Source organism: Podarcis filfolensis (assembly GCF_964270895.1).
Source record: "Podarcis filfolensis genome assembly, chromosome: 1".
Classification (NCBI taxonomy): Eukaryota; Metazoa; Chordata; class Lepidosauria; order Squamata; family Lacertidae; genus Podarcis; species Podarcis filfolensis.
This window is the reverse complement of record NC_139604.1, coordinates 31,563,983-31,589,679: the sequence shown is the minus strand read 5'-3', so window position 1 is coordinate 31,589,679 and position 25,697 is coordinate 31,563,983. Positions and strand designations below refer to the sequence as shown.

The 25,697-nt window shown below is 39.6% G+C and overlaps 1 protein-coding gene and 1 long non-coding RNA gene across 15 annotated transcripts in view; one reads left to right on the top strand and one right to left on the bottom strand.

Annotated features, from left to right (window-relative positions):
- The window catches only part of PKP4 (plakophilin 4), a 93,383-nt gene that overhangs the window by 31,296 nt on the left and 36,390 nt on the right, over positions 1-25,697 (top strand). For all 14 annotated transcript variants that reach the window (XM_083578624.1, XM_083578622.1, XM_083578632.1 and 11 more), the window contains exons 3-4: positions 9,103-9,215; positions 22,373-22,407. In XM_083578624.1, the coding sequence (XP_083434750.1) occupies positions 9,103-9,215; positions 22,373-22,407 (148 nt within the window). The remainder of the gene's footprint in view (positions 1-9,102; positions 9,216-22,372; positions 22,408-25,697) is intronic.
- Positions 1,376-15,943, bottom strand: LOC310746167. Its single transcript, XR_014540501.1, has 5 exons — positions 13,243-15,943; positions 12,760-12,839; positions 8,238-8,342; positions 2,858-2,988; positions 1,376-1,548 (listed from the first exon to the last, which is right to left on the bottom strand). It is a non-coding gene; the product is annotated as an uncharacterized lncRNA (long non-coding RNA).

The window sequence follows — 25,697 nt, the reverse complement described above, 5'->3', positions numbered from 1 at the left end:
TATTTAAATTAGTATATTTTTGTATGAAAAACTTGCACCTCTTATGAGCAGGAAAGTTGACACAGCTGCAATAATGACTTTCAGGATTATAATTTTGTTTTTGAAATAGACAGCTAGGAATTGCTGCTGGGAAAGAAATTATAGATCTGTGGGATGACTGCTTCTATGCATATGTAAATACTACGGTATCAGCAAATGAGCTGTTGAATTGGCAAGCTGAAATGAACGATGCCTGTTGGGGCATTGTGTTCCTGTTTATCATAAAGGAAAAGCTTTGCTCTGACTATAGCAGCTTATTCTGAATGCAAAAACAACAAAAAAACCCCAATACATCTTTTTTCAAGGTTTTTTTGGCACTGAAGAAGAATTCCAGCCTCCTCTGATTCATTCTCATTCTCTCTGTGTGGGGGGTAGGGATGCGTATGTAGAAAGGTATTATGAGCGTACTAAGTTGCTAGCTCTGTAGCTTCATGAACAATGACTATCCAGTTTTTTTCTGATGACTTTGGATGTATCTTTACTAGACTACTGTTGATAGGAAAAGGCTGGTTGCTTATTAAATACTTCAGTTGGCGTTGTAGGACAGATTCGCACTCAGGACTGGAGGAGAGAGCCTGCAGAAGGTTCCAGGCTGTGATCTCAAAATAATGGTACCAGACCATTATCATTTCCCATTATGTACCCTATACTACTACCTCTTCGTAAAAAATAATTGTAAATCAAACTTAACCTCATGCACCAATATCAGTGTACAGTGGTACCTCAGGTTACATACGCTTCAGGTTACATAGACTCCGCTAACCCAGAAATAGTGCTTCAGGTTAAGAACTTTGCTTCAGGATGAGAACAGAAATTGTGCTCCGGCGGCACGGCAGCAACAGGAGGCCCCTAGCTAAAGTGGTGCTTCAGGTTAAGGTTTCAGGTTAAGAATGGACCTCCGGAACGAATTAAGTATTTAACCCGAGGTACCACTGTATTAATATTAACACTCTACTATTAATGTATTGATTTGCTTTTGGTTATGCTTGCTATAATTAATGAAAAATAGCTCAATATTGATTGGAGTGCTTGATATAAAGTTCTATAGAATTTTGAATAATTAAAAAAAACCTTTTGCATTATGGCCACCATAATGTGTAAACATGGTCCATGTTTGGTGGGTGTCAACAGCTGGGTCACGGGTTGCTTTGCTTATTTTGCTTAGTTCCGTTGAAAGCACTCTTTTGACTAGGGAGCACTGATACAGAATACTCTGGTACTGGCTGTTTCCCAAGCAAGAGATCCTTTTTGTTTTGGTGCCTCGAGACAGAAATTTCATAGTGTTGTGACGGTGTATATTGGCGTTGTATGTTATCAACTACAGCTAGGAGAAAAGTTGTATATCGAACACTCAGTTATTTAAATATTGATCCAGGTAACAGCTCTGAACAAAATGGCACTTGTAGCCATTCCACAGTTTCAGTAGGAGAGATGAGAAGCAGGGCTCATTCCATCAGCTTTGCCGAAACACCAGCTCCATAAGGCACCTCCATTCCCTGAACTGTCACCCTTAAGAAAAAGAGGTAGGAATAGGTCGATATATATATATATATATATGTGAACTATCCCTGGGTAAAGTGACTTTTCTTCTTTAAGTTCTCAACATTCTTAACCTAGCTCAAGGTTGTCATCTGAACTAGCCAGATGTTTAACTGATAATCAATCTCAGTCAGTCCATCATTTGAAAAATAGGACTTCAGGGCCATCTTGCCCCAAAATGGCAACTAAACATTCTGTTTGGCAACTGCAACTTTGGTTTAAGGAGCCATTTGGTGCCTAGCTTATATATCAGATTTTCTAACGCTGAAACCAGGGCTTCATCGTCAAGCTGTCTCCAGACTAATTATGATAGCAGCACGGCAGTAAAAAAGGACTGGGAAGGAGGAAAATGGCTTCAAGCTCATCTCCTAGGGCCTTCATATTAGCACTAAGCCAAAGTTTGGCTTAGTGTGATGTGCAAAGAACACCATAGTTTTGTAAAACTATTTCAACAAACAATAGTTATAATGAACCATGGTTTGTCTTCGTTAGGGTGTCAAAACAAGCAGTGATTAATTTGAACAAAAGAACAATTGGCAAACTCTGGTAATCCTACCAATTCTAATCCCATCGAATGTGCCCTCGAAGATGTACAAACTGTTTTTAATTTATATAAGGAATCAGTCAAATAAACTTTGTTAGAGAGCCCTTGGTTCCCTCCCCCCATAATAAAACTGATGACTGTCCCTGGGAAATTAAATATTCAGAAAATACTGTACTTTTCCGTGTATAAGACTTGGGGTTTTTTTTACTCTAAAATAATGTTAAAAAATGGGGGTTGTCTTATACACTGAGGTCATCTTCCCCCATTTTCATAAATTTGAGTCCCCCAAAATAGGGGTCGTGTTATACATTGGGGGGGGGTGTTATACACGGAAAAATACGGTATGTTAATAAAAGGATCTGGCAAACCTGCTTAGAGGAATCTGCAGAAAGTTGCCCCTGCCCTTTGTCAGTCTCAGTTAAAAGGAAATAATTCCAAACTATTATTGAAGTTTCCTTCTGTTGGTAAGAGAGATGAATACTCAGTCTATTGATATTTGGAATCATATGAATTAGATTAGCCCCCTTCAAAATTGTAACAAAGATCAGATTATAAGTGTAATTGTACAGGTCAGAAGAACAGTGGAAGGGTATTTTTTAAGACATTGCAGGCTTCCTAGATCAATCTGAGTACTTGGTTATTTCCTCTTGGAGTATAGCAGGATGAGCAAAAAAGAAGAGGCTATCGATCCTGAATTTATTTCCTATGTGAAACCATTTGACTTATTTTGCTTACCAGAAACTTGGCTTATAAATATTTATACTGCCCATCTGTGAGGTTTTAGGATACTGTCTCTCTCAGCTTTTAAAGTATCCCAGTGTAGTTGTGGGAGAGGCTGTTCTCATTTCTGCAGATATTCAGAAATACTGTAGACAAAATACTTTAAAATTAACAAATAATGGGCATAAATAAACTGTTAGGGGAAAATACTTCAAGAATTTATTGATTTCCCTTAAATCAATAAACCTCCAAGTTAATAAGATTTTAAGCAAGTACTATTGTATATTGAGAAAGCATACAAAGACCAGATATTTTGTTGTTTGGGGATTTTAATGTGTAGGGATAATGAATGAATGAGTAACCACAATCCTTTTAGTACAAATGGTGTAAATTTCTTAGGGTAGATTTGTGAATAAATAACTGGTGAATTCTGCATTTCATTACATATAACAGGAGTGGGGAACCTCAACCCTGGGGTCTGAATGTGACCCTCCAGTCCACTGTGTCTGGCCCTTGTGACTCTCTACAGGACACAACTCTTGCTGATCCTGCTCTGTGCCCTCCTTGAGTACTTTTCATGAGTAGAATGTGCCTTTGGACCATGATGATACCTCTTATTTGCCTGGATGGAGACACAGGTGCGAATAGAAACCTATAGGCATCTGTTGCATCACTTAGATGGATTTTTTTTAAAAGCCAATTTTGTATATTTCTCCAACAATGGGAGCGGAGTTGACTACATTCTTGTTTGGTTCAGCGTTGTTTCTGAGGTAAAAAATTTAAGGGTCAAGTTCCTAGTGTTCATCTTTCACAGAGGTGCGGACTTGGGCTTCAGATTGACGTCACTCGCGCCATCATGTGCGCGCAATGTGAGATGATGTCACGCATGCGCCACTTGCCCGCCGCCACCCACTGCTTTGCCTCTATTTGCTCTCTGGCACTGCAACAGAGACTGGGCCGGGGCCTCTATTGGAGCCCGCTGTGGCCGTGGATGTGGAGCTGGTGCTTATGTTGCACCATGTGATGTCACACATGTGACACGTTGGGTCACCTGGCTGGGCACCCACAGTGGAAATTTTGTGGGTGCTGAGAGACACCCGCTCCCCCCCCCCCCGACCGAGATGGTGCCCATTATCTTTCACTAGGATGCACAAGGAGCAGCAACAGGTGAGCTCCCATTGCTGTGTCTCAGCTCCTGCCAACCTAGCAGTTCGAAAGCATGCCAGTGCGAGTCGATAAATAGGTACTGCTGCGGTGGGAAGGTAAATGGCGTTTCCGTGCACTCTGGCTTCTGTCACAGTGTCCTGCTGCTCCAGTAGCAGTTTAATCATGCTGGCCACATGACCCAGAAAACTGTCTGTGGACAAACTCCGGCTCCCTCATCCTGAAAAGCAAGATGAACGCCGCACCCCATAGTCAGATTCTACTGGACTTAACCGTCCAAGGGTCCTTTACCTTTTACCTTTACAGTGGTACCTCTGGTTACATACGCTTCAAGTTACATATGCTTCAGGTTACACACTCCACTAAGCCAGAAATAGTGCTTCAGGATAAGAACAGAAATCGTGCTCCAGCGGCGCGGCGGCAGCAGCAGGAGACCCCATTAGCTAAAGTGGTGCTTCAGGTTAAGAACAGTTTCAGATTAAGAATGGACCAAATTAAGTACTTAACCTGAGGTACCACTATATATTGAGGAAAGCTATACTGCATGGATATTGTCTGTGCAAGGTGATGGGTTTAAGAGATGACTTTATAAATAATGACCCATTTAATCTGGCATATTAAACCATACTTAAAACAACCTGTGATTTAGTGTGAATGAGCAGCATGCTGGTGCGGACTTCTCAAAAGTTTGCACTTCACTCCTTCCCTGTTCCTGCTGCATCTGGGGGGAACCAGACTAGGGAGATTCTGGTTTGTCATTATGTACAAACCTGGGCTTTTGACTTGTTTTTTGGTTTCTGCTTGTGGCTTGTATGGAGAAAAACAAACCATGAGCCCAGGTTTGCATGCAACAACATCCTGCGTGACGTGGGAGAAGTGAGATGTGGTATTTTGAACATTGTGCACCAACACACGAAAGGGGGGGGGGGTTGTGTGGTCAAAAGACTGATGTATATCCAGACTTAATAAACTTGAGATCATCTGAACAACAGCCATACTGGTTACTTGCAGAAAGAGGTGCATCACACTCTTGAATGATATAAGCTTGACCTGTAAATATTTATGCCAACATACTGTAGCAAGCAACGTTTGTCTGAGGATAATTATTGTAAGTGTACATTAGTGAAAAGGCTTTTAAAACCCATTTAACTCTAATTTGCTTGTTATCCTGATTATTCCTAGGGTTCTGATTAGTTAGGGATGTTTTAGTGTGGGATGTCTTTACTGCTGCTTTCAAATTCATGAGATTTGAGTTATGTTCTTATCCTGTTGTCTTATAGGTAAGTTGCTTGATCACTTTCTCCTCCATTAATATGCAACTTTCCTTAGTACACGAGCCACATTTTTGAACAGAGATCTTGAATTCAAGCAGCATCTCTTCGCAGAGTTTTAAAAACGTTTTACTAGTACTGCAACTGCTACTGATTACTTACATGCAACCCAGTGACAACTTTTTTTAAGGATGAGGAATTGAGGCAGAAGCTGATAGAATCACTTTTGATTTGCACAGGCTAATAGAGGCCAATCTGTTCTCTCCGTGTTGTGCACATTCTTATAATCAAATTTTCTGCCATAGTGATAGATGTGAGCTTGTGCATGCCTATCTGGTGTACAGTGTGCCATAGACACATTAGAATATCAGTGGTACAGCAGTGAGGAAAGCATTGCCATGAACACTGAAACAAATACTGGCTTTCAGGCTTCATGAAGTGATAAACACTGCTGTCCTTCCAGCTGGTGCAAATATTAGTTCTGTAAGTAAAGGTAAATTAAGTGTGCTGTAGATTTAGCAATCTTGTTTCGAATTCACAGCTCCTGAAAGACCAAGCTAAGCAATATATAGGGGAAACGAAACATTGGCTTCCTACATTTTAAATGTAGATGCTAGAAAGTTGTGCAGATACCCCTTAAGTATGTATTATTTATTTATTTATTTATTTTTCAGTTTTAAATTTAACAATAATAATCTTTACCTTTACCTTTAATCTTCCTTTAGATTTGTATCCTTCATTTCGACTTCCCTCTACTCCTTCTCTGGTTACATAGAGAAACCGTTTAATTAAACTGCACCTCCCCCCTTGACATCTTTTTTTTTATTATAATTCTATCTACTCCCCCCCCCCCAAAAAAAATCACCTTTTAACTGCTTGGTTTTATATTAATCCTGCTAATGCGTTTAATTGTTTACAATAGTTCTTTAAATCAATGAAACTTGCCCATTCTTCAATGTCTGGAAAAATCTGGACATATGGCAACCCATATCAGAAGTGATTATTTTGGCAATTTTGGGGGGAGGGAGCTCTAAAACTTCTTTTTGTGATTTCGCAAAATAAAATGCTCAGCAGGTTTGGCCAAAAAAAGCTCAACAACTTGAATACATGGCTACTGTATTTTAGAGACCAGGGGCTTATGCACAGTCTTCAAGTAATCATCATTTTAATGGCTGACATTCTAACATCCATTAAATTTATTTTATGGATGGCTGTTACATGATGTATAATGGATGTTTGTTTGTTCTGAAGTCTGACCTTGTCTATAAATACCAGTAAAAAGATTTAAACCCTTCAACACAAATGATATACTCAACACCATTTTATTGTGCGTGTACGAAGCTTATTAGAGGATTAATTGGAACCATTAACATTCATTTTCCTTCTGATGGAAGTTTGCAGCCAGATAACTTTACTGTCATATGTTAATAACACTGAACTTTACTTATGTGAATCTGTCAATTTTCTAAAAAGATAGGAGATGGAGATATTTCATCTGGTTTCATTTAGATGCCTGGGAGAAATGTTTAGAAACCAAAATATTCCTAGAAGCCAACAAAAAATGTCTAGGTGTTTGGGCAATTAGATCTCTTGAAATTTTCTAGCCTTGGGGGCTATTTCTTGTGGAAGAAAAGGGGGTGGGGAGTATTTTACCATTGGATCAAAGAATAATTGTCTGTTCTGTTTGTGTCAAGCAAATAACATATGTAGCTGCATGAACTCTTTTGGTTCAACACACTTTGCTCTAACACAAGGCCAAACAGATCTCATTCTCATAATAATCACCACACCTTTAGGTTGCCCAGGTCTGTGAAGGCTGTTGGGAATTAACCAGCTGTGAAGAGTAAAATTGACTGTCATATTGACTTTTCTAAACTTGGGTGGCTTTTACAGCCTCCTTCTTACACCTCTCCTCAACTTTTGAAATAAAATGATGTGGTTTAAGCTTAATAAACAACCGAGGAGCAAGTGAACTAATAAGCAGATTTATCCTAGAAATCAGAACAGAAACGTGACTGGACTAAAAAGGCAGACGAAAGGACATTCTAACCAATACTGACTTGGCACAGATATTGAATTGCCAGATGGACTTCGCTTTCAAATGTTGATTCTCAGCTGGCATAGACTGTTGGCAACATGCATCCAAGTTGGCCAGTCCAAACAAGACACATACCTCTATTAGGAAAACTTAGGTATAGGCTTTTTAAATACATGGTAATCGATAGCAGAAGGCAAGCTGGGGCAACAGCACTCACCTGACCTCCAGTCAGTTGCGTCACTGCTGCTTACCACTGCAAAAACATTGTGATGACCTCCCCTTCTACCTCCCGGTAAGCAGCAACAGTGAAAGGATGGGAGGTAAGGTGAGCACTTCTGCCACACTTCTGAGGATAGTATTACAGTCCACGTGTGACAGAAGAGCTACCTCTACAACTAGCCTGGGAAACCTGTGGGCCTTAGATGTTGCTGGAATACATACAACTTCCTTAATCCCTGACCTTTGGCCAAGCTGGCTAGAGCTGATGGGAACTGGAGCCCAACATCATCTAGATGACTGCAGGTTAGCACTCCTGCTCCAGAATTTGTTCGAAGTTGTAATTAAAAGCTGATTTGTAGAAAGGGTTCAGTACTGAATGTGATCCAGGGAAGGAAGTTCCATTAGCCATGTTGGCCAGGGAAACATCTGATGGAACTCAAAGCGAAACACATGACGGCAGGGCAGGAGCTATAGAAGAATGGACTCAAAACCTGCTTGCCCATGTGCAAGTTCTCTAATAATTAAGTAACTGGCCTGCAAATTTTTGGGAATCTTCTGCTTTTGATTATGGCCTTTGTTTCCACACTACTCCTATAAAATTTAAAGAGCAAACACCCAAAGCGACAAAACACTTGCGAATGGAGTTCAGTATTATATGAAGAGTTGTTTTTTAAAAAATTGCAATGTCTTTTTCTAATATTACCTCAAAATAGATTTGTAGCAGTAGGAACTGGTGGTGTAATTTTATGGGACAAAAATGTATAGTCGCACAATTTTCGGTTGCATTGAGGTATGTTCTTGATAGCATCTAGGGTAAAGAAAACCCCAAAACATCCTAATTCATTTATTGAGCTCCACAAGAGAGAGAGGGGGAGAGAAAAAGAGGTAGTTGAGTGGCATATGGTAACTGCATTTGCAAACACTGATTCCTGAGATGGATGGATGATGGAAGTCTTCTCATCTTGGGAAACAGGAATGAGCAGCTGATGTACGTATAAGGAGAATGCTTTTTCCAAAACCTCTACGGTTGACACCGTTCAGCAGCCTATGACTTGGCCTGCACAGAGGTGAACAAGTGAAGGCTATTCAGCCCTTGCTTATTATTTCAAAGTATGACCCTTATTTAAGGAACTGTTTGCCAACTTGGCCTGTGAACCTTTTGCACAGAGGCTGCCATATTTCTTCCCTTGTAAAACACCTCACTCCAGTGATGATGGTGGTGAATCATAAACTGCTTTCAAGCCATAAAAACTTGATTGTGTACCTTGGCACATTCAGCTGTATGCTAAAGTGACATTGATCCTACTAGGCCATATTTTCCGGTAACTAAGCACCCTCAAGCTAACTTTTGAGGAGCCTTTAAGGGGTGGTAAGCAAGTCCTTGCTCATGGATATGTACTGATTTTTCAGATGACTTACTAATAGGAAAAGGGGTTTTGTTTCTTATTTTTAGTTCACTTTAATTCCTTTATTTGCTTTGAGATGTGTGGACCAATATATTTCTTTTATCCTACCTGCAGCACTTATATATATATAATTTTAAAATTCTTTTTTTATTATTATTACAGGAGCTCCAGTTTCAAAGGCTCACCAGAGAGCTTGAGGTGGAAAGGCAGATTGTTGCCAGTCAGTTAGAAAGATGCAGGCTTGGAGCAGAATCACCGAGCATTGCAAGCACAAGGTACACATCCTGGAGTCTTTAATTTCCAAACTGTCATTTATCTACTTGTAACAAACATTTATTTCATCGCACTTTGTGCAATCTCAGATTCTCTTTTAATGTGTGAACATCGTATTTGTCACTGATTGATGTTACAGTTATTTTTGCAAATGGCTACTTGAGATTCTTGGATTTTATCAGTGCTTTTTTTTCCCTTAAAAAATGTTTAGGGGTACTCTCATTTTCCTATTCATATTGAAATACTGCCCCTCAATGAGGCCAAACTTAGATTCACAAAATGTTTAGGGGTATGCGATCCTTCCCCCCAGAAAAAAAACAAACAGGATTTTATACTGTAGGACTTTTGGTTGCTTGATTACCCTCCAGATGGTCAACCCAACAAACAATGAATGTATGCCTGGGTGGCTGCAGTTAACCATTTATGGAGAAGTAACTTTCCGCTGTGTGCAGGTTCCCGTTTAGTAAGCTGATCATCAGAATCCTTTTACATGTGAGAATTTTACCATTCTTCTCCTTCCCTAGATTTCTGATTTATAGGATCAGATACATTAGTAAAATACCTTTTGACACTTTTCTGGGTGTCCCTTGGTGAAAAGGACTATGGTACTGGCGCTGTGTTTACACCACAGCAACCTTTCTGTCATCTCACACCTTTCCCTCCTGGTAAGCACCCTGCCCCACTAACAACTATTGCTATTTGCAAATTCCTTACTGCTTTCCTCTGCTTTTCTCCTCCCATCTCCTTTGGAGTAAGGACCCCCAAACTGCAGGCAGTATCCCAGCATGAGCAAGAGGCTTATGAAGTAGAACACTCCTGCCTCAATGACTCCCTGTCCCTTCTCAGATACACTGGGGCTATCACTTACGCGGATTTCATTTATGTGATCATAGCTTTATGTGGACTGCTGAAAAATAAACGAAAAGGAAGAAAGAGGCAGGAGAGCCTTGCTTGCTAGGCTCTGGAGGTTCTCATGAAATCTCACAGGACCATCGGAGATCTCACAGGAACCTCCCAGAACCTGGTAAGCAGGGCAAGGGCTTAAAATATCTTTCCACCTAGAGTTTTCCCAGCACAAAAATAGCTTTTAGGCCCTCCATCTTGCTTGCTGGGCTCTGTGATGTCACATGAGTTTTTGCAAGATCTAGGATGGCAGGGGCAGTTCCAGTTCCGGAAGTTGTTTTGTTTTTGCATGATTTTGCCTTTGCAAGTGATCTTAAGCATTTGCACGTGATCTCGCCTTTGCAAATGATCTTTGCAAGAGATCTTGTGAACTTATGGATCATATGGCTGACAAAATTTGAAAAAAGATTGGGCTGGATCGACCTCTTTTTTTCATCTAGAAGGCAGTTCAAGTTTGGTTTGGCCTGGAATTAAAATGTGTCAGTTGTTATTCTCCTGGAGAACAGAAGCTGTACAGATGCCTCTTAGACTCCACGTACATGGAGAAGGGGCAATGCCTTAAAGTGTTCTGTTCTGTTATATCCACAATTTAAACAATAAGCAAAAAGCCAATTTAAGAGTGGTTTGGGAAACACAGCCAGATTGGCGCGGTACAAATATAATAATAATAATAAGAAGAAGTATTATAATTATTTTTTATTTTATTATTGTTGTTGTTGTTGTTGTTGTTGTTGTTACAAAATGTGTGGCAAATGTGTGAAAAAATAGAGCTAGTTCTCAAAAGCAGTTCTGGATTGCTTAATGAATGGTTGATACAGTATTTTGAAGATGTGCAGGTTCCTTTTCATCCTTGGAAATAATAAATTCCAATGCATGGAAGGTCAATATTGGGTAGCTTAGACAAAGAGAAGGCTTTTTTAGTGGATGTGCTAGTGTTCCTTCTTTGGTATAGCTACTTCTGCTTCAGAGAGGTCCTGCCGGCATTGGTGTTATCTTTCAGGTGTCATATTTTGCCTTCACTACTTGTTTTATTCTGTTGTGTTAAGATCCTTAAAACTGGTGTGTTGGCTTTTTGTTTTTTAATGTGAGCCACCTTGAACAACTTATTTGAGAAGACCAGATAGAAATACGTAGGCAAAATAAAAATAAATAAATAATCAATTATAGAACCATGCTCGGAAGTGCTGGATGGTAATTTCCTCCTGGAGGTCATAGAATCATAGAGTTGGAAAGAACCCTGTGGATCATCTAGTCCACCCCGCTTGCAATGCAGCTGTCCCATACCAGGATCGAACCTGCAACCTTGGCTTTATCAGCACCAACCAAGCTATCCACATGCACCTCTACCTTCAGTCGGCCAAAACATGCTTCACAACTAAAGTGTGGAGTTTACACTAGTTCATACTAGCTTCACACCATCACAAGATTACTGCTAATCAAGTCAGAGAGACAAGTCCACAACAAAGTTTTGTGGAGGTTGTCCTATATAAACTGGAGGGAGGGACAGGGGAGGCACAGCAAAATTGGACCTCAAATAGTCAGAACACAACACTACACTGAAGCTAAAATAGATGGAACAAACAAAAACAACGTGGGTTCTCATGAGTTAGAACGTATTTATTGCTTTCTTGGTGCTTTCCATGTATTCCTGTTATTCCTATCTGGGATTAGCTTGATAACGCTAGCATTTTAGCTATAATGCAATATTACACTTTATACCTATCAACATTTGCAACAAACAAGTGATACTGATTATTCTTCTTTAATAGGTGGCTGTCCAGATAATTAAGGTAATAGAGGCTTAGGAAAAATCATTAGCAGGAAAATTAAATCAATTTTTCATGCATGTATTTTATGTAACCTGTCAAAAATTCAGAAGCAGCTATTTTTCTAGCCAAGCACCTAGCTACTAATGAGTGGCAAGATTTCCATAATCACTGGAAAGAGTGGCACAATGTAGAGGAGTTTAAAGAAGAAATGAAGGGCTGAAATGTTCAGGTTTAGGTTTGATAACTGAGTGGCTGGCATAGAATGAAAATAGCCCAATGTGCACAAGTCCCTGCCCACTACATATTCCTTTCACTACGCATGTGATCTCTTTGAGTTTTCAATCAATGGAGTTACTAAGTGTGCAAGAGATTGAAAAGCATCTTAGAATGATGTCCACACAAACAGGACAGATGATAAATATGCATATACAACACCATATTTTGTTCAGTTGTATTGCATGTGAAATTAGTGGAGATAATGGTGACATTTGGATAATCACTTTGGTGCTTAATAAGCAGAGAAATGAATGAGACTTTTGCCTACACATGCAGTCCCTTCATCCCTCCTTTTCTGTGAGCTGCAGTTATAACAATATGTTTCTAATTGGTTGCAGTTTCCTGCTTCATACAAACTGGGAAACTATGGTTACCAGCTCCAGAATAAGCCAGGATGTCAAATCATGTTCTAAATTTGATTTAATATTAAACCAACTTCAATTAATGGCTTCATATCCTAGCTTGCTCCAGAGCAGATAATTATAGTTTCCTGGTTCAGACAAAAGGCTTCCTGGTTTAATTGCAATTTACATGAATGGTCTGTTGGAATGGGCAAAACACTTGTTTATATCTAGACTTATTAAGCCTAAATAATCACCTGAACTGGGTCACTGTCCATTAATTTTTGTCTCCTTGTTAGCATATTTCATGTCTTCTACACCATTTGACGGCATTAATCTGTAAGAGCGTTTGAAAAATCACATGTCGATTTGTGAATATTTTCCTTTAATACAGTAAGTAATGGAAGGAACGGACTGGAGGGAAACCGTTAAGTGAGATGTATCTTGGAAATTTGTCAGCAGCAATTTGGCTCTAAATCTTGTTGGTCAACATTTCCTCCAGGATGAGTGCTTGCTAGGCTGTATACATCTTAATATATTTTTCTAGCTCTGGCGCATCTTTTGGATTGGGGGGGGGACTCGCTACCACATAGTTTGAGATTTATATTTGGAGGAAGATGAATAAATAAATAACACGAAGGGTTCTTTTACAATTTCAAATGCATACTGTGGATTGGACAGTTCATTAAATGTTCTCATCCCCACCAAATCAGTCCTAAACACTTAGAGCGGTTAAATACAAAAAGAAACAGCCTGTCTTGGTTAGAAGCTTATCCGGGGGCCTTCTGGGCCAGATGTCTCCGGAAGCTGGAATCTGCTGGAGCAAATGCCTCCTTAGTTACAATTTGAAGCTAAACACAGCATCACAATGCAATCAAACGGTACGTCTCATAAACTAGCCTGTAGGAGGTACTACTTCACACTGGTGTAGTGAATGGTGACCAAGATGTATAACTTTAAAAGAGGATTGGACAGATGGAGGATAAGGCTATGTTATTCCTCCAGTGTCCGAGGTAGTATGCTGGAAATCACAAGTGCGGGAGCGTTCTGTTGCACTTATTTCCTACAAATTGTGCTACACGCTCTTGGCAAACTGCTTAACTGATTGGATATTCACAACACCTATTCTGTTTGGTAGGCCTCGCTCTCAATGATGTATATAATTTTTTAAAAAATTAAAATTGTGTACCACCCTTCATCCAAAACACAGAAACATTTTAATTACTCCCATGGAACCTATGTTTAAGACATTCAGTGGTATGCTTGAAATCAAAAGCAGATTTGATGCACAACTAGCAGGGAACTCATTCTTTGCTACATTGCCTTTTAAATATGTTCAAATGACAGTTAGTTTTCTGGGTGTGAGTAGATGCTGTACAGCAGCCTTCCCCAACCTGGTGACCTCCAGATGGTTTGACCGGCAACTCCCATCATCCCTGACCAAGATGGGTGCAGCTGATGGAGGTTGTAGCAACATCTGAAGAACCACTGATTGAGGAAGGCTGCTCTAAATAGTATCATACAGTGGTAGAAACAACATTTGAGATCGGCTGTGTATAAAGGTAATTAGGTAACACAACAGGTTGCAGTGAAGAACCAGAGAATCCGTATTCTTCTTTGCCAGCTAGCATTAAACATCACTTCTGAAATGTCTCAACTTATGGCTCAGACATTTGACTCATTCTTCCATTACAGTCACTCGAGCCTCTAATTCTCGCCCAGTGAATTCAGCAAGTGTTGGCAAGGAAGCAATAGCAGTGTCCAAAGGCACCCTTTGCACCTCATCAGCCACAGGTCTAAATAATTAGGGAGTGTGAGATTGCAGCACTAGTTTTTAAACTCCTATTGTAGCCCTCTTTCAGTCACTAAACATGTTTTTATTTGTAATGCATTTCTAAAATAGATAAAGTCAGGCTTCCTCAAACTCAGCCCTCCAGATGGTTTTGGCCTACAACTCCCATGATCCCTAGCTAGCAGCACCAATGGCCAGGGATAATGGGAACTGTAGTCTCAAAACATCTGGGGGGCTGAGTTTGAGGAAGCCTGGATATAGTCATAAGAGCTTTGGTTATACCTTTGCTCAGTTTCTGATGCACTGCCCCCCCCCCCCGTGCATCTCTCAAATATTGAATTTGGCAACTAAGCAGGTGTCCAGGCATCTGCATACAAAAGGCCAGGTCCTCTGAGGCTCTTCTTGCTAGGACACTTCACAGCTCGCATCCCCTTCCCCTGGCTTTCACTCTGCTGTGGTATGGAGGAGTCAAGAAACAGTAGGCATTTTGCCTTCTTTGAACCTCAGCAGAAACTAGAGACCCTCTTGCGCCTTTTACATGTGCCAGAGGGAAAGGGATGTGCAGCAAGTCCTGGATACTAAGCCAAGCAAATTTCTGTGGACTATTGCTTTTCCTGAGTTGCTTCATATTTTATCAATGTGAATCGTATATGAATCTTATATAAATTAATAATATTTCAGCAGCTGTATTTGAACATCAGCTCCTGAAAGTTACTGTACTTTAACTCTTGAAGATAGTGACCATAGCTATTTGCTGCTGTATGCATCAGGCATACAAAATATGTACAAACAGATACAAAGCAGGCCGCCAGGGACTGTTCTTGTTCATCAGTGCTTATGTTGCATATACACATACTAGGAGTGGGAGAGTCTGAACATAGCAAACTTTTGACTAAAGGCTAGACTTTTGCTTAAAGCCTGAATGCTACCTGTGCTGCAGCCTCTGGGGCTGATAAATAGTAGGCTCACTTCCAAACACCCTGTTACAGCCAGGTTTGAGCATGATGATTGCTCTTCTTATCACCCAGTTACCCTTTCCTTGAAACTAATATCCAGTGTTGTTCTGTATGTGGATGTTCAATTTTTAGTCCTTTAGTCCCACAAAATGTCTCTAATTCCCCTTTACAGCTGTCTATGGTCTGTTGCATGCATCAACAAAGGACCGCTCACTCACAAATAGTGAGGTCTGGAAAAACCCTAGGCGGTTTAGGTCTTAGTGAAGTAGTTTATTATGTGTGTGTGTCCCCCACTATTCTCTTCCACCTCTAAGCGTTCCTCAGAGAAGCCCCTCGTGACCTTTCTTGGACGATGCCATGCTTTATTGAATTCCATCGAGCCCAATGAAGTCATTTCACTTCCCTTTTCTGTATCTTGTGATTTAATGTCGCCCTGTCCTCAGTGCATGCTATCCTTTCCCTGAATTCAAGTCTCCCAGCAACCCCATATTTGTAAAGGAGAAGTTAGATTGGTTTTGGAGCCAGCTTTCAAGCCTTCCATCTCTGAAACTTCTCCATGTTTCATCGATGGTTGGATTGAAATGAAATGTAATGGCCTATATGCTCATTTACACAAAGACACAATAAATGTTCTTAGCTAATATCAGAAAGGGTTGTCTCTTAAGCCAAGTGTGCTGGTCACAGATTGAAATATAAAGTCTTGTATGAAAGCTTATAGGTTTTATTATTATTATTATTATGCTTGCTTTAAAAGAGGAAGAGTACAGTAAACAGCCGGCCAGTTCCAGCCAGTGAATACTGGAGAAGTACATCTCTAGAAGTGCAGTTTATTTGGAGCAGTTCACTGAAGCAGAGCTCTTGAAGCAGCCATTTTTAATTACTTCTACTCATTGCCATTCTGTTCACAAACATTTTATGCCACAAGTCAATTTCCTCTGGGATGTAAAAATCTAAATTGTAATGGTCCCCACCAGCTGGAATTAAAAATGTATATCTAAATCTCCTGTAGAGCATTTATGCTTTAGGTAATTTACCCAGTGTTCCTATTAAACTGAAGCATTCAAGCTGGCTGCAACAAACCTAATACTGTGGCATTATGAAGAATTCAGACTGAATAGCTTCCAAAACTAGTGGGGTAGTTTATTTTGTTATTTGTAGCCGATCATTTCTTGTTCCACACCAATAAAAACAGAACATTATTTTGATTTATATTGGAAGTAAAGAATTCCTGCAGTAGGCCAGTGAAGTGCTAAACTCAATAAATTGAGTACTGTATTTGGAAAGTTCCAAAAACTGAATACCTCAGCTATCTCTGTGTGTATTGGTTGAAGCAGTTCTAGCGAGACATTCAGCATATTAGCTGAATGCTTGACATACCTGAATTTATACCTTAATGTAGTGGGGTTTGATCCAGTGAATATACCCATCATCTGAATATCTTCATCCTGTTGAAAAGCATTTTATTAATGTGTTATGTTATTGGGGAATTGTTGTTGTTTGTTTGTTTGTTTGTTACTGTTATTTATTAAATTTGTATACCACCCTTCATCTCAACATGACAGAGTGGTTCACAACACAAAAATACAAAATGAAAACACAGTCTACAATACAATAAAAAACTAATAACCCTTATGCCCCTAAAACAGATTTAAAAGGCCATAGACAGTTTAATCAGCCAAAGGCCTGGTTATGGACAAATGTTTTTGCCTGGCGCCTAAAGACATGGGGTGAAAAGGCCAAATCATGAAGGCTTTTTAGACAGTCTAATGCATATCACAATATCTAGGTCCTATGCTTCTATAAATCTGCATGAAGAACTTCCCCACACCACAGGGCCTCTATATTGAGCTATGCATCATGGACCAGGGTTGCATAGATTTATTGATTTGAAATGCTTCTAGCCCAGCCTTCATCTACAAAGATTCCAGAGCAGTGTGCATATACTAAAATAAAATTTAAAAATATAATGCAATTAAAGCTAAAATATCATCATTATAAAATAATAATAATAACCTAGATAAACAAAGCAGAACAAATGAAAAAATCTCAAATGTTAAAATGCCTGGGTGAATAAGTAAATTTTGACATAGCACCAAAATGAATATAATGCTTTGCACCAGTTGTACCATTACAGAGAAGGTTGTGCCACCACAGAGGAGGTTGTATCCTTCATTGATGCATAACAAACTTCACCCAGAGACACAGAAAGGTAGTATAGGGCGAGGTGCTCCTTCAAGTATTTGGGTGCCAAGTCATTTAAGGCTTCAAAGGTAAGCTACCAGAAACTTGAATGGACTTGGGAGCAAACAGACTCCTTAGTAAGGAGGAGCATCCTGTACCAGCCCAATGGGGAATCCCCTTAAGGGATCTTAAAGGGCAACACTTTCTGTACAGCAGCCCAGTCAGGGGCTGATAGCCAAAACTTGTAGCTTGGAGTTGTACTGGATTCAGCATTGTCACTGAATGCTTAGGGGAACTCAGTGGCATGGAGTGCCTTTCAACCAGCTTCAGCAGCTACAACCATTTCTGGACAGAGGTAGTGTTGCCACAGTTATCCGCACTCTAGTAACTTCCCAAAGGGATCGCTGTGGGGCTACCCTTGAAGACAACCTGAAAGCTTCAATTAGTGCAAAATGTGGCAGCAGGACATTAAGTGGTATAGTTGGAAGGAATCATAACATCAGTTCTGAAAGATCTACATGACAGCCTCAAGTGAGTTGGAAGGGCACAGGAGCAGACAGAAATGACAACATACACAAACTGGTGTTGGATTAAATTAGGCCACAATTTTATTGATCACAGTGCAAAAGGTTTGGCACAGGCATTGGCCATGACTCCACATGATCAACAACCAGCACACCTGCTGGTTGATGACTGTAGTTTGACAGCCGGGGTTGACCATTGTTGAGGTTCACCATGGCGTGAACTGCTTGTGGCAGTGCTTATCCAGTCACTGGTGAGAGGCATTGTGGTTTGATGCCCAAGCATACCTTCCTTTTCACCAGACACATTGAACCATCCAAACGATTCCAGCCCCTCCTTTCCATACAGTGGTACCTCTGGTTATGAACTTAATTCGTTCCGTAGGTCCGTTCTTAACCTGAGGCACCCTTTCGCAAATGGGGCCTCCCGCTGCCGCCACATGATTTCTGTTCTCATCCTGAGGTAAAGTTCTTAACCCGAGGTACTACTTCCGGGTTAGCGGAGTCTGTAACCTGAAGTGTTTGTAACCCAAGGTGTTTGTAACCCAAGGTACCACTGTATTTCTTTTCTGACTGAGTCATTGTTCCGTGGCTACTGAACATGCTCAACCCTCTCTGGGCTGTTTCGGGATTTCCCCCCCTTAGGGATTTTTGGGGCCATTTTTTTATTTCTATTTCTGCAAACCTTTGCCCTCCCCCGCAGGCTGCAGTGCCTTTCTCTTGGTTGTGAATTGTGCCATTTTAGACAGCACTTACCCTTGAACTTTGCAAATAGATGAAGTGATATTCATTCATACTCCATTGTGTAATAACAATAAAAATTACTTTCCCTATCAATTCAGCAATCTAGACACCATGTAAGTGAGTATTAAGGTAATTTCAAAAAGCAGTGTGTATACATCCTTTGGAAATTCTCTTTTTAATATGTCTATTAAAATATTTTTGCCGATTTTCAGAATTAATTGGTTGTGTCTTTAGTATTAAATGGGATATGTTTGGCTAAGAAATTTTGTTCATTTTCTAAAGGTTAATGAGGTGTTCTTTATTATATATGCCTTCCCCACTGTCATTCCAGCCCCGAAGCCTGCCATTGTACTATAATCCATCTAAATGTATTTTAGCATACACATCCCATTTGTTTTATACAGTATTCATTAAGTGACTGTTGCATTTATTACATTTTTATATGAATTACATAAGCTGTTTTTTCCAATCTGTGAGTTTTATGGGGCGGAAGAGGAAGAAAGGGGCAGCTGTTAGCCTTCAAAATAGGCTTGTTTTTATCGTCAGGGACAAGCATCTGATGGGCTGCCTAAGCAAACATTACAGCTTTGGTTCTCAGTTTATGGGTCAGGACCTACAAGGGGTTGTGGCATGACCTAAGATTGTACCATTCCACTAGTTCTGAAGCGGAGTTGGAAAGCGTGTAGTGTGTGGCCCCCCCCATGTTGGTAGAATCCAGCTACATTGGTCACAGTCCAACATGGCCAATGATAAGTTCCCCATCCCCTTTTTAAAAGGGTCTTTTTTCAGAGAAGAATGAAGGTGAGGTTAAAGGAGACAACGTGAAAAACAATGAACACATTATTATTATTTTAAATAAAGAGGATCTCATGTTGTAATTGGGGGTGAACTGTGTTCCTGGATTTGAAAATGACTGTTCTATATAGCAAATGAGTCAGCAAATGAAATGACCTGGTCCATCTTCCCTTTGCCCCTGTATTTAACATGGCAACCTTTCAGAAATAAATCTTATAGGAACACTTTTTGTGATGCAACTGCTAGAAATTCTGTCACACTGTGCAATGATAGAAGGTCATGCTTTACTCAGTTAACAAGACCCATCTGGAGTGTAGGTGTTGATGGGCTTAGAGCAGAATTACACAGTTAAAAGGAAAAAAAACCTTGAATATTCCCACAGTACAAAATCAAAACTAGCAGTCCCATGCTTGCCTACTATATAGGTAATAAACTGATTATTTTCACTTTAGCTGGGCATAGCTTGGGTTGGCTGGCACTCTTGTCTGCTGAATCGGTTAGTAAATATACCAGCGAATAAATGCTTGCACACCTTCTAATACAAACCATGCCAATCCATGCCTGTTGAGTTGCACAGAGTCTCAGACCTTTTGATGCATCACTGCCTCCTTATGTGGCAGTCATACTCCATGCACATAATGAGTGAAAAATACTGTTATGACACATGGCAATCAATTTCTGATATCTGGTTGCCTTTCCTTAGGGATACCTGTGGACTTGCTAGTCATAGTGGTAGTAGGAGATGTGCACCTTTCTCCCACCCACCCCCAGTTTATGCTGGAAACATATCACCGTGCATCAAATTTTAAGATACATCTTCTCTTGTGTAAACAAGATGACACCACTTCAGATATGGCAGTGGTCCTTCTTTCTCACATTCTCCCCCACTCTCATATTTGTGCATATGCAACTTCCCAATTTATTTATAAATGAAGAGCAAGAAAACAGGAAATCTGAGAGGAAGGAGAGGGTGATAAGCCATCAGAGGGACATCTCTGCTGGAAATGTAACAGTTTAGCATAGCTTTGGCCCATTCCTTGCATACCTGAAATCCTTTGGCTGCTCCTTCAGACACCACACATCTTCCTGAATTTGATCCGTAACTATACAGGGTAATTTGTTCAGCACCAATGGCTATGTTTGAAAGACAAAAGGCCTCAGTTAATGAGAGTTTTTTTTGTTCGTTCGTTTTGGGTGCATGTAATTAAGCTACAGGTGCCACATTTCAGTTAGCAGCTAGTATTGCAATTGTAATAGCATTCTTATTCAGAAATGCATCTTCTCATGAGATCATTAGATCTCTCAGATATTGGTTAAGTCCATCAAAAATATTTGAGTAGGGAGTGATGAAGATTCATATCTATGGGTATTATTGATCTGCTGGAGAGGCTGTGACCATTCTTTCTCGTTAGTTGCCTTGACAATTCCAGAAATGCCCTGGGTGGAAGTGATAATTTAGACTGAAAGTGCTGAAATGCTGTGCCAAAGAATTCTCCCAGTAAATGTTACCAAGGCATTTATATGAGGCACAGTTAAGTTTTATATTGGAGATTTGCCTCCTAATCTTAATGCAGTTAACAGAAGTGAGCAGAAACTCTCCACATTGCCTTTCATTCTGTTCTTATTAGTGCCTTCCTTGTGGAAAGTTTGGTATTGAATGTATATAAAAGGGGAGCACATTTGTATGGATTTATGCATGAGAAAGTGCGGCACCAAAATATTTTCTTGCACTGACTGCCAGTCTGTAAATAAAGTCAAAATAAATTAAGCGGTTTTCTTTCTAATTTTACTTTGACATGTAAATAGATCTAAACATTTAATGTGATTATTTTCTTCTGTGTATGTTATGTATGTAGTTTGATACATATTGTCATCTGAGCGAAACTGATTTTGAAATTGGATTCTTTAAAAGCATAATTGTAGTAACGAAAGGTTCTAGTATAAAGAGTAAACACATTTACATAAATGAATCACGTTCGTGCAGTGAAAATTTTTATTACATAAATTGTTTTAAATTATTCAGCATGCCAGAGAGAAGGAATACTGCTTTTTAAATAAAAAATTTAAAAAAAGCTGATGAAAACTATGGTTGTAATCTGCCTTAAATTGAAACTGAAAGAACTTTAAATGTACTTAACTTTAGAATGATGGTTTATAATTTATTACTGCATTCCTAACACTGTGTTAATTTCACACAAACAATTAATATAAGTGATACAGCTGACGACACACCAGTCCTGTTGTTCTGCACATGTTTGAGTGTGCATCTAGAGCTGTGGGAGAGCAGGTGTCTTCATTTGCTTCACTGGAGATTGCTTCACCATATGCACAATAAGATGCACATGATTTTGTCATCCGCTCTTCTTAATGGAGAATCCCTTTCAACCAAGGTTGCGTCTTCTACATTTCCCTTGATTGCAAAGGATTGCAGGTTTGAGTGACTGGCTGTGTGGCAGCAGCTCTGTTTCGTATTATGCACCCATGTGGAGAGGCATCCCCCAAAGCCCTGTAAGGTTCAACGTATGCAGGCAATGTAGTGGATAATTTTGGAGATGGAATGGGAGGTCATTGTGGGCCTGTCATACATACATCCAGTCATCTCACTTATTGGTTACTGTGTGTAGGGGGTGTCTCACAATATGACTGAGTGAAAGAGAAGAACTGAATGCAGATATGGGAGGTGCCATTCCCCAGCCGCCCTGAAGCACTTATCAGTGAGCATATACCAAGGACGTAGAAGGGAGAAATTGTACTCTATTGAACTCTAGTGGAAGCCATCCACCAATACGTTGCTGATTGTGCTATGTGTTTATAAAACAAAAGGGGCGGGGGAAATATTTGAAAGGAATTGAAGATATTGTGTTTCTTTTCTTTCCTATAGCTCTACTGAAAAGTCGTTTCCCTGGAGATCTGCAGGTACAGTTGTCTTGTATGTTTGGTGTACCCTGTACAAATGCTACATATTTCATGAGTTTCCCTTCAAACTTGGCAGTTGTTCCAAAGCAAACTGATCTATGTTGTGCTAAATGCAAAAAAAAATGATATATATATATATATATATATATATATATATATATATATATATTCATTTATTCATTCATTCATCCATATCGGAATTTTTTTTAGAATATAAACTACTTTTAAAAATTCAAAACTACCTTTTGCCAAAAATGGTGTTCTTCTGATATATCTTACAGTGACATACTTGCAAGGCTTACTTTTTCCAGATTTTCTTGCAGTGTATATTCATTAAAGTGATCACAGTCTATTGTTCCGCTCACAGTTTGCTAACGTGTGGGCCATTTCATGTGACTTCTTATTCTTACAGTTGTATTGTGTAGAGGGGAGAAAAACCCATTCACCCAGTAAACACCATCATCTGCGATGACTGCTTAGGTGTCTGTTTCATTGTTTGTATATAGCATCACAATTTGTAAATGTGAACGCAAGAATATACGATAGCCTTAGCATTTTTGTTGCTACGTCAGTTAAATTAAATGGTGTTCTTCTTGTATGGTACATCTGCCTGCAAACGTTCTATTACTGAACTATCATTCTAAGTATAATTATAATGCAGTGATTTTCAAACTGTATTCCTAGAAAATCAGTAATGGAAGATAAGCTACATGAAAAGCATTATGCCAATATTGAATATTCTGCAATGTGTTTCATATTCATGGTTTCATAGCGCACTCTTAGCTTGTGGGGCTAAGAGCGTGATTGGTACCACTCAACAACTTAGTGTGTGCAACAGAATGTGCCCCAGAATCCTGTGAAACATGCAGGAGTTCCTTTGTAGCCACACTAGTGCAGAAATGATACCTTGTGGGGTAGGATGCTTAAAAGCCACAGTTGTAACATTATAGATCAGTAGCCTGGGCTACCTTATTGTCTTACTCTGTTTCTGATATTTTTTTACTTCTGATGTTTTTCATTTGTCCCTTACTACTTTTTGTTCATTTTTCTTACATTTAATTGGTTTTCCTTGCACTTTTATTATTTCTGTTTTTAGCCACCTTAAACTGCGCAAAGAAATGTAGGATATAAGTGTTTTTGATAAATAAAAACAAGTGCTGTAATAAAACTCTTTGCTAGTATGTGGAAAGGATTTATCTGGCTTCACCAAAACCCTTATACAGTACAATGTTTTCCCGCTAAACAAAATTGTGGTTACTGTAGCACACCTAAGACTTCTGATTGTTTTTCTCCCTTTAAAATAGTCATGTCCTATGAGAAATACCGTAGTTGTTGAAAGACACTTCACAAAAGGTTTTCTATGCAGTGTAGGGGATTGCTGACCTGGAAAACACAAGTGGAAAGTTTACTTACAATGGGTCTTTAAAATTAGTTATATGGTACTTTTATTTGGCAGGCACATTTTGAGCTAATTCACAGGGTGAGCATGCTTTATTTTAAAATGTATTAAATTAAAATGCTCTTCCTTCATGGATCTAAATGTTATTGGCTCTTCCTCCTTAGTAGCTGGACTTATTAGGTCAAAACTATAATCCTAGTGCACAATCTTCAGGATTATTTGACATTGACGTACAACTGAGATGTCCCTAACTTTGCATTCTCCATTCGTTGTAAGGAATATTTGCTGGCTATCTTGCCCCCTTTTCATGTTTTTAAACTCCAAAACTAATTAAAATTAGTTGCACCAAGCTGTGCAATTATGGGAACTCTCTAGCAACAACAAAGAAGCCCACCCCAAAACTCTAATCCACTTTAACTCCATTCTCATTCATTTTCATGGCTCCCTGGTGCAGAAGTCTTCAAATGCCTTTCATGTAAGAGACCTGGAAGGCTTCCAGTTCTTGGTTTCTTCCTCCAGCCCTGATAAATTACCTTCAGAATTAGGCTTTTAAGGAACTGAAAGGTTATTATTTCTTTAGTTCAGAGATAGGCAGGAAGCATGTTGGGATCTGTTGGAAGATCACAGTTATTTGCAGTAGGCCAGCAAGAACTTCTGCCTCCCAGTTGTATGCATATATGTATTCACCTTGTTTAATAATCACAACAACCTTGTATGGCAGGTTAGGTTGAGAGACCGTGACTGGCCCAAGGCTGCCCAGTGAATATTTGAACCATAAGTGGAAGTTTGAGGATCTTGTCCTTCTTGCCAAGCTGCAGATTTAATATTAAATTTCTGAGTCGCAGCTGCCCCATCTCAGATTCCTTAAATCATCCATCAATTGTGAATAAAGTGAAGAGAAGCCCTCATGTGAAGATGTAGCAAGTAGGAAGGATTTCTCAGTGGTTTCATGTTCCTCAGATTTTTGTTTAAAAGAACTGCGCAAATTCTGTTTTGAAAAGGCCTGACTTGAAAAGGCAATTCACCCTGAAACCCTTTAAGTAAATTACAGCTGTACCTTGGATCTCAAACGTCTTGGTTCCCGAACAAATCAGCTCCCAAACGATTGAAACCCAGAAGTGAGTGTTCTGGTTTTCGAACAATTTTCAGAAGCCAAAAATCTGGCGCAGCTTCCGCGACTTCTGTCTGGCTGCAGAATGCTCCTGCAGCTAATCGGAAGCTGCGCCTTGGTTTTCAGCTGGTTCCAGGAGTCGAACGGACTCCCGGAATGCATTCTGTTCGAGAATCAAGGTACGACTGTAAAAGAAATTAGGGGCTATATAGCCTTGTGCATCAGCCTTGCCTACAGGATGTCTCAGATTCAATCTCCAGCATCTCCATGCAGGGCTGGGAGAAACCTCTGCCTAAAATTCTGGAGAGCTGGTGTTTCATCAGGGAAGACAGTACTAAACTAGATGGACCAATTGTCTGAGTCCTTATAGGGAAGCTTCCTATGTTCCTAAGTTACTGGATGGGATTTGGCAGCAAGATAAGCTAATTCATATAGGAATCAGTTCCTGAATGTAAATTTGAGCCCTTCTGGTATCTTTTCAATCATGCTTTGTCTTTCAAGCCAGAGATTTCTTTTTTTTTTAAAAAAAGTATATTTGTTTTATGCTTAAAGTTCAAGAATGAATATCACAGCTGACAATATGTTCTTCAGTTAACAGCTTCAGAATTTTCCTCCTTTGGAAGTGTGTACTGTTGAGCTTTCAAAACTGACAAGAAAACACCACCTCCACAAATGGTCTTTTCTTTTATGTCTTTCTCAGAATTGAATGTTCATATACAAAGCTATTGCTCTTGCACAATTGTCTAAAATTGCTCTGCAGATGGTATGTAGAATAGAACT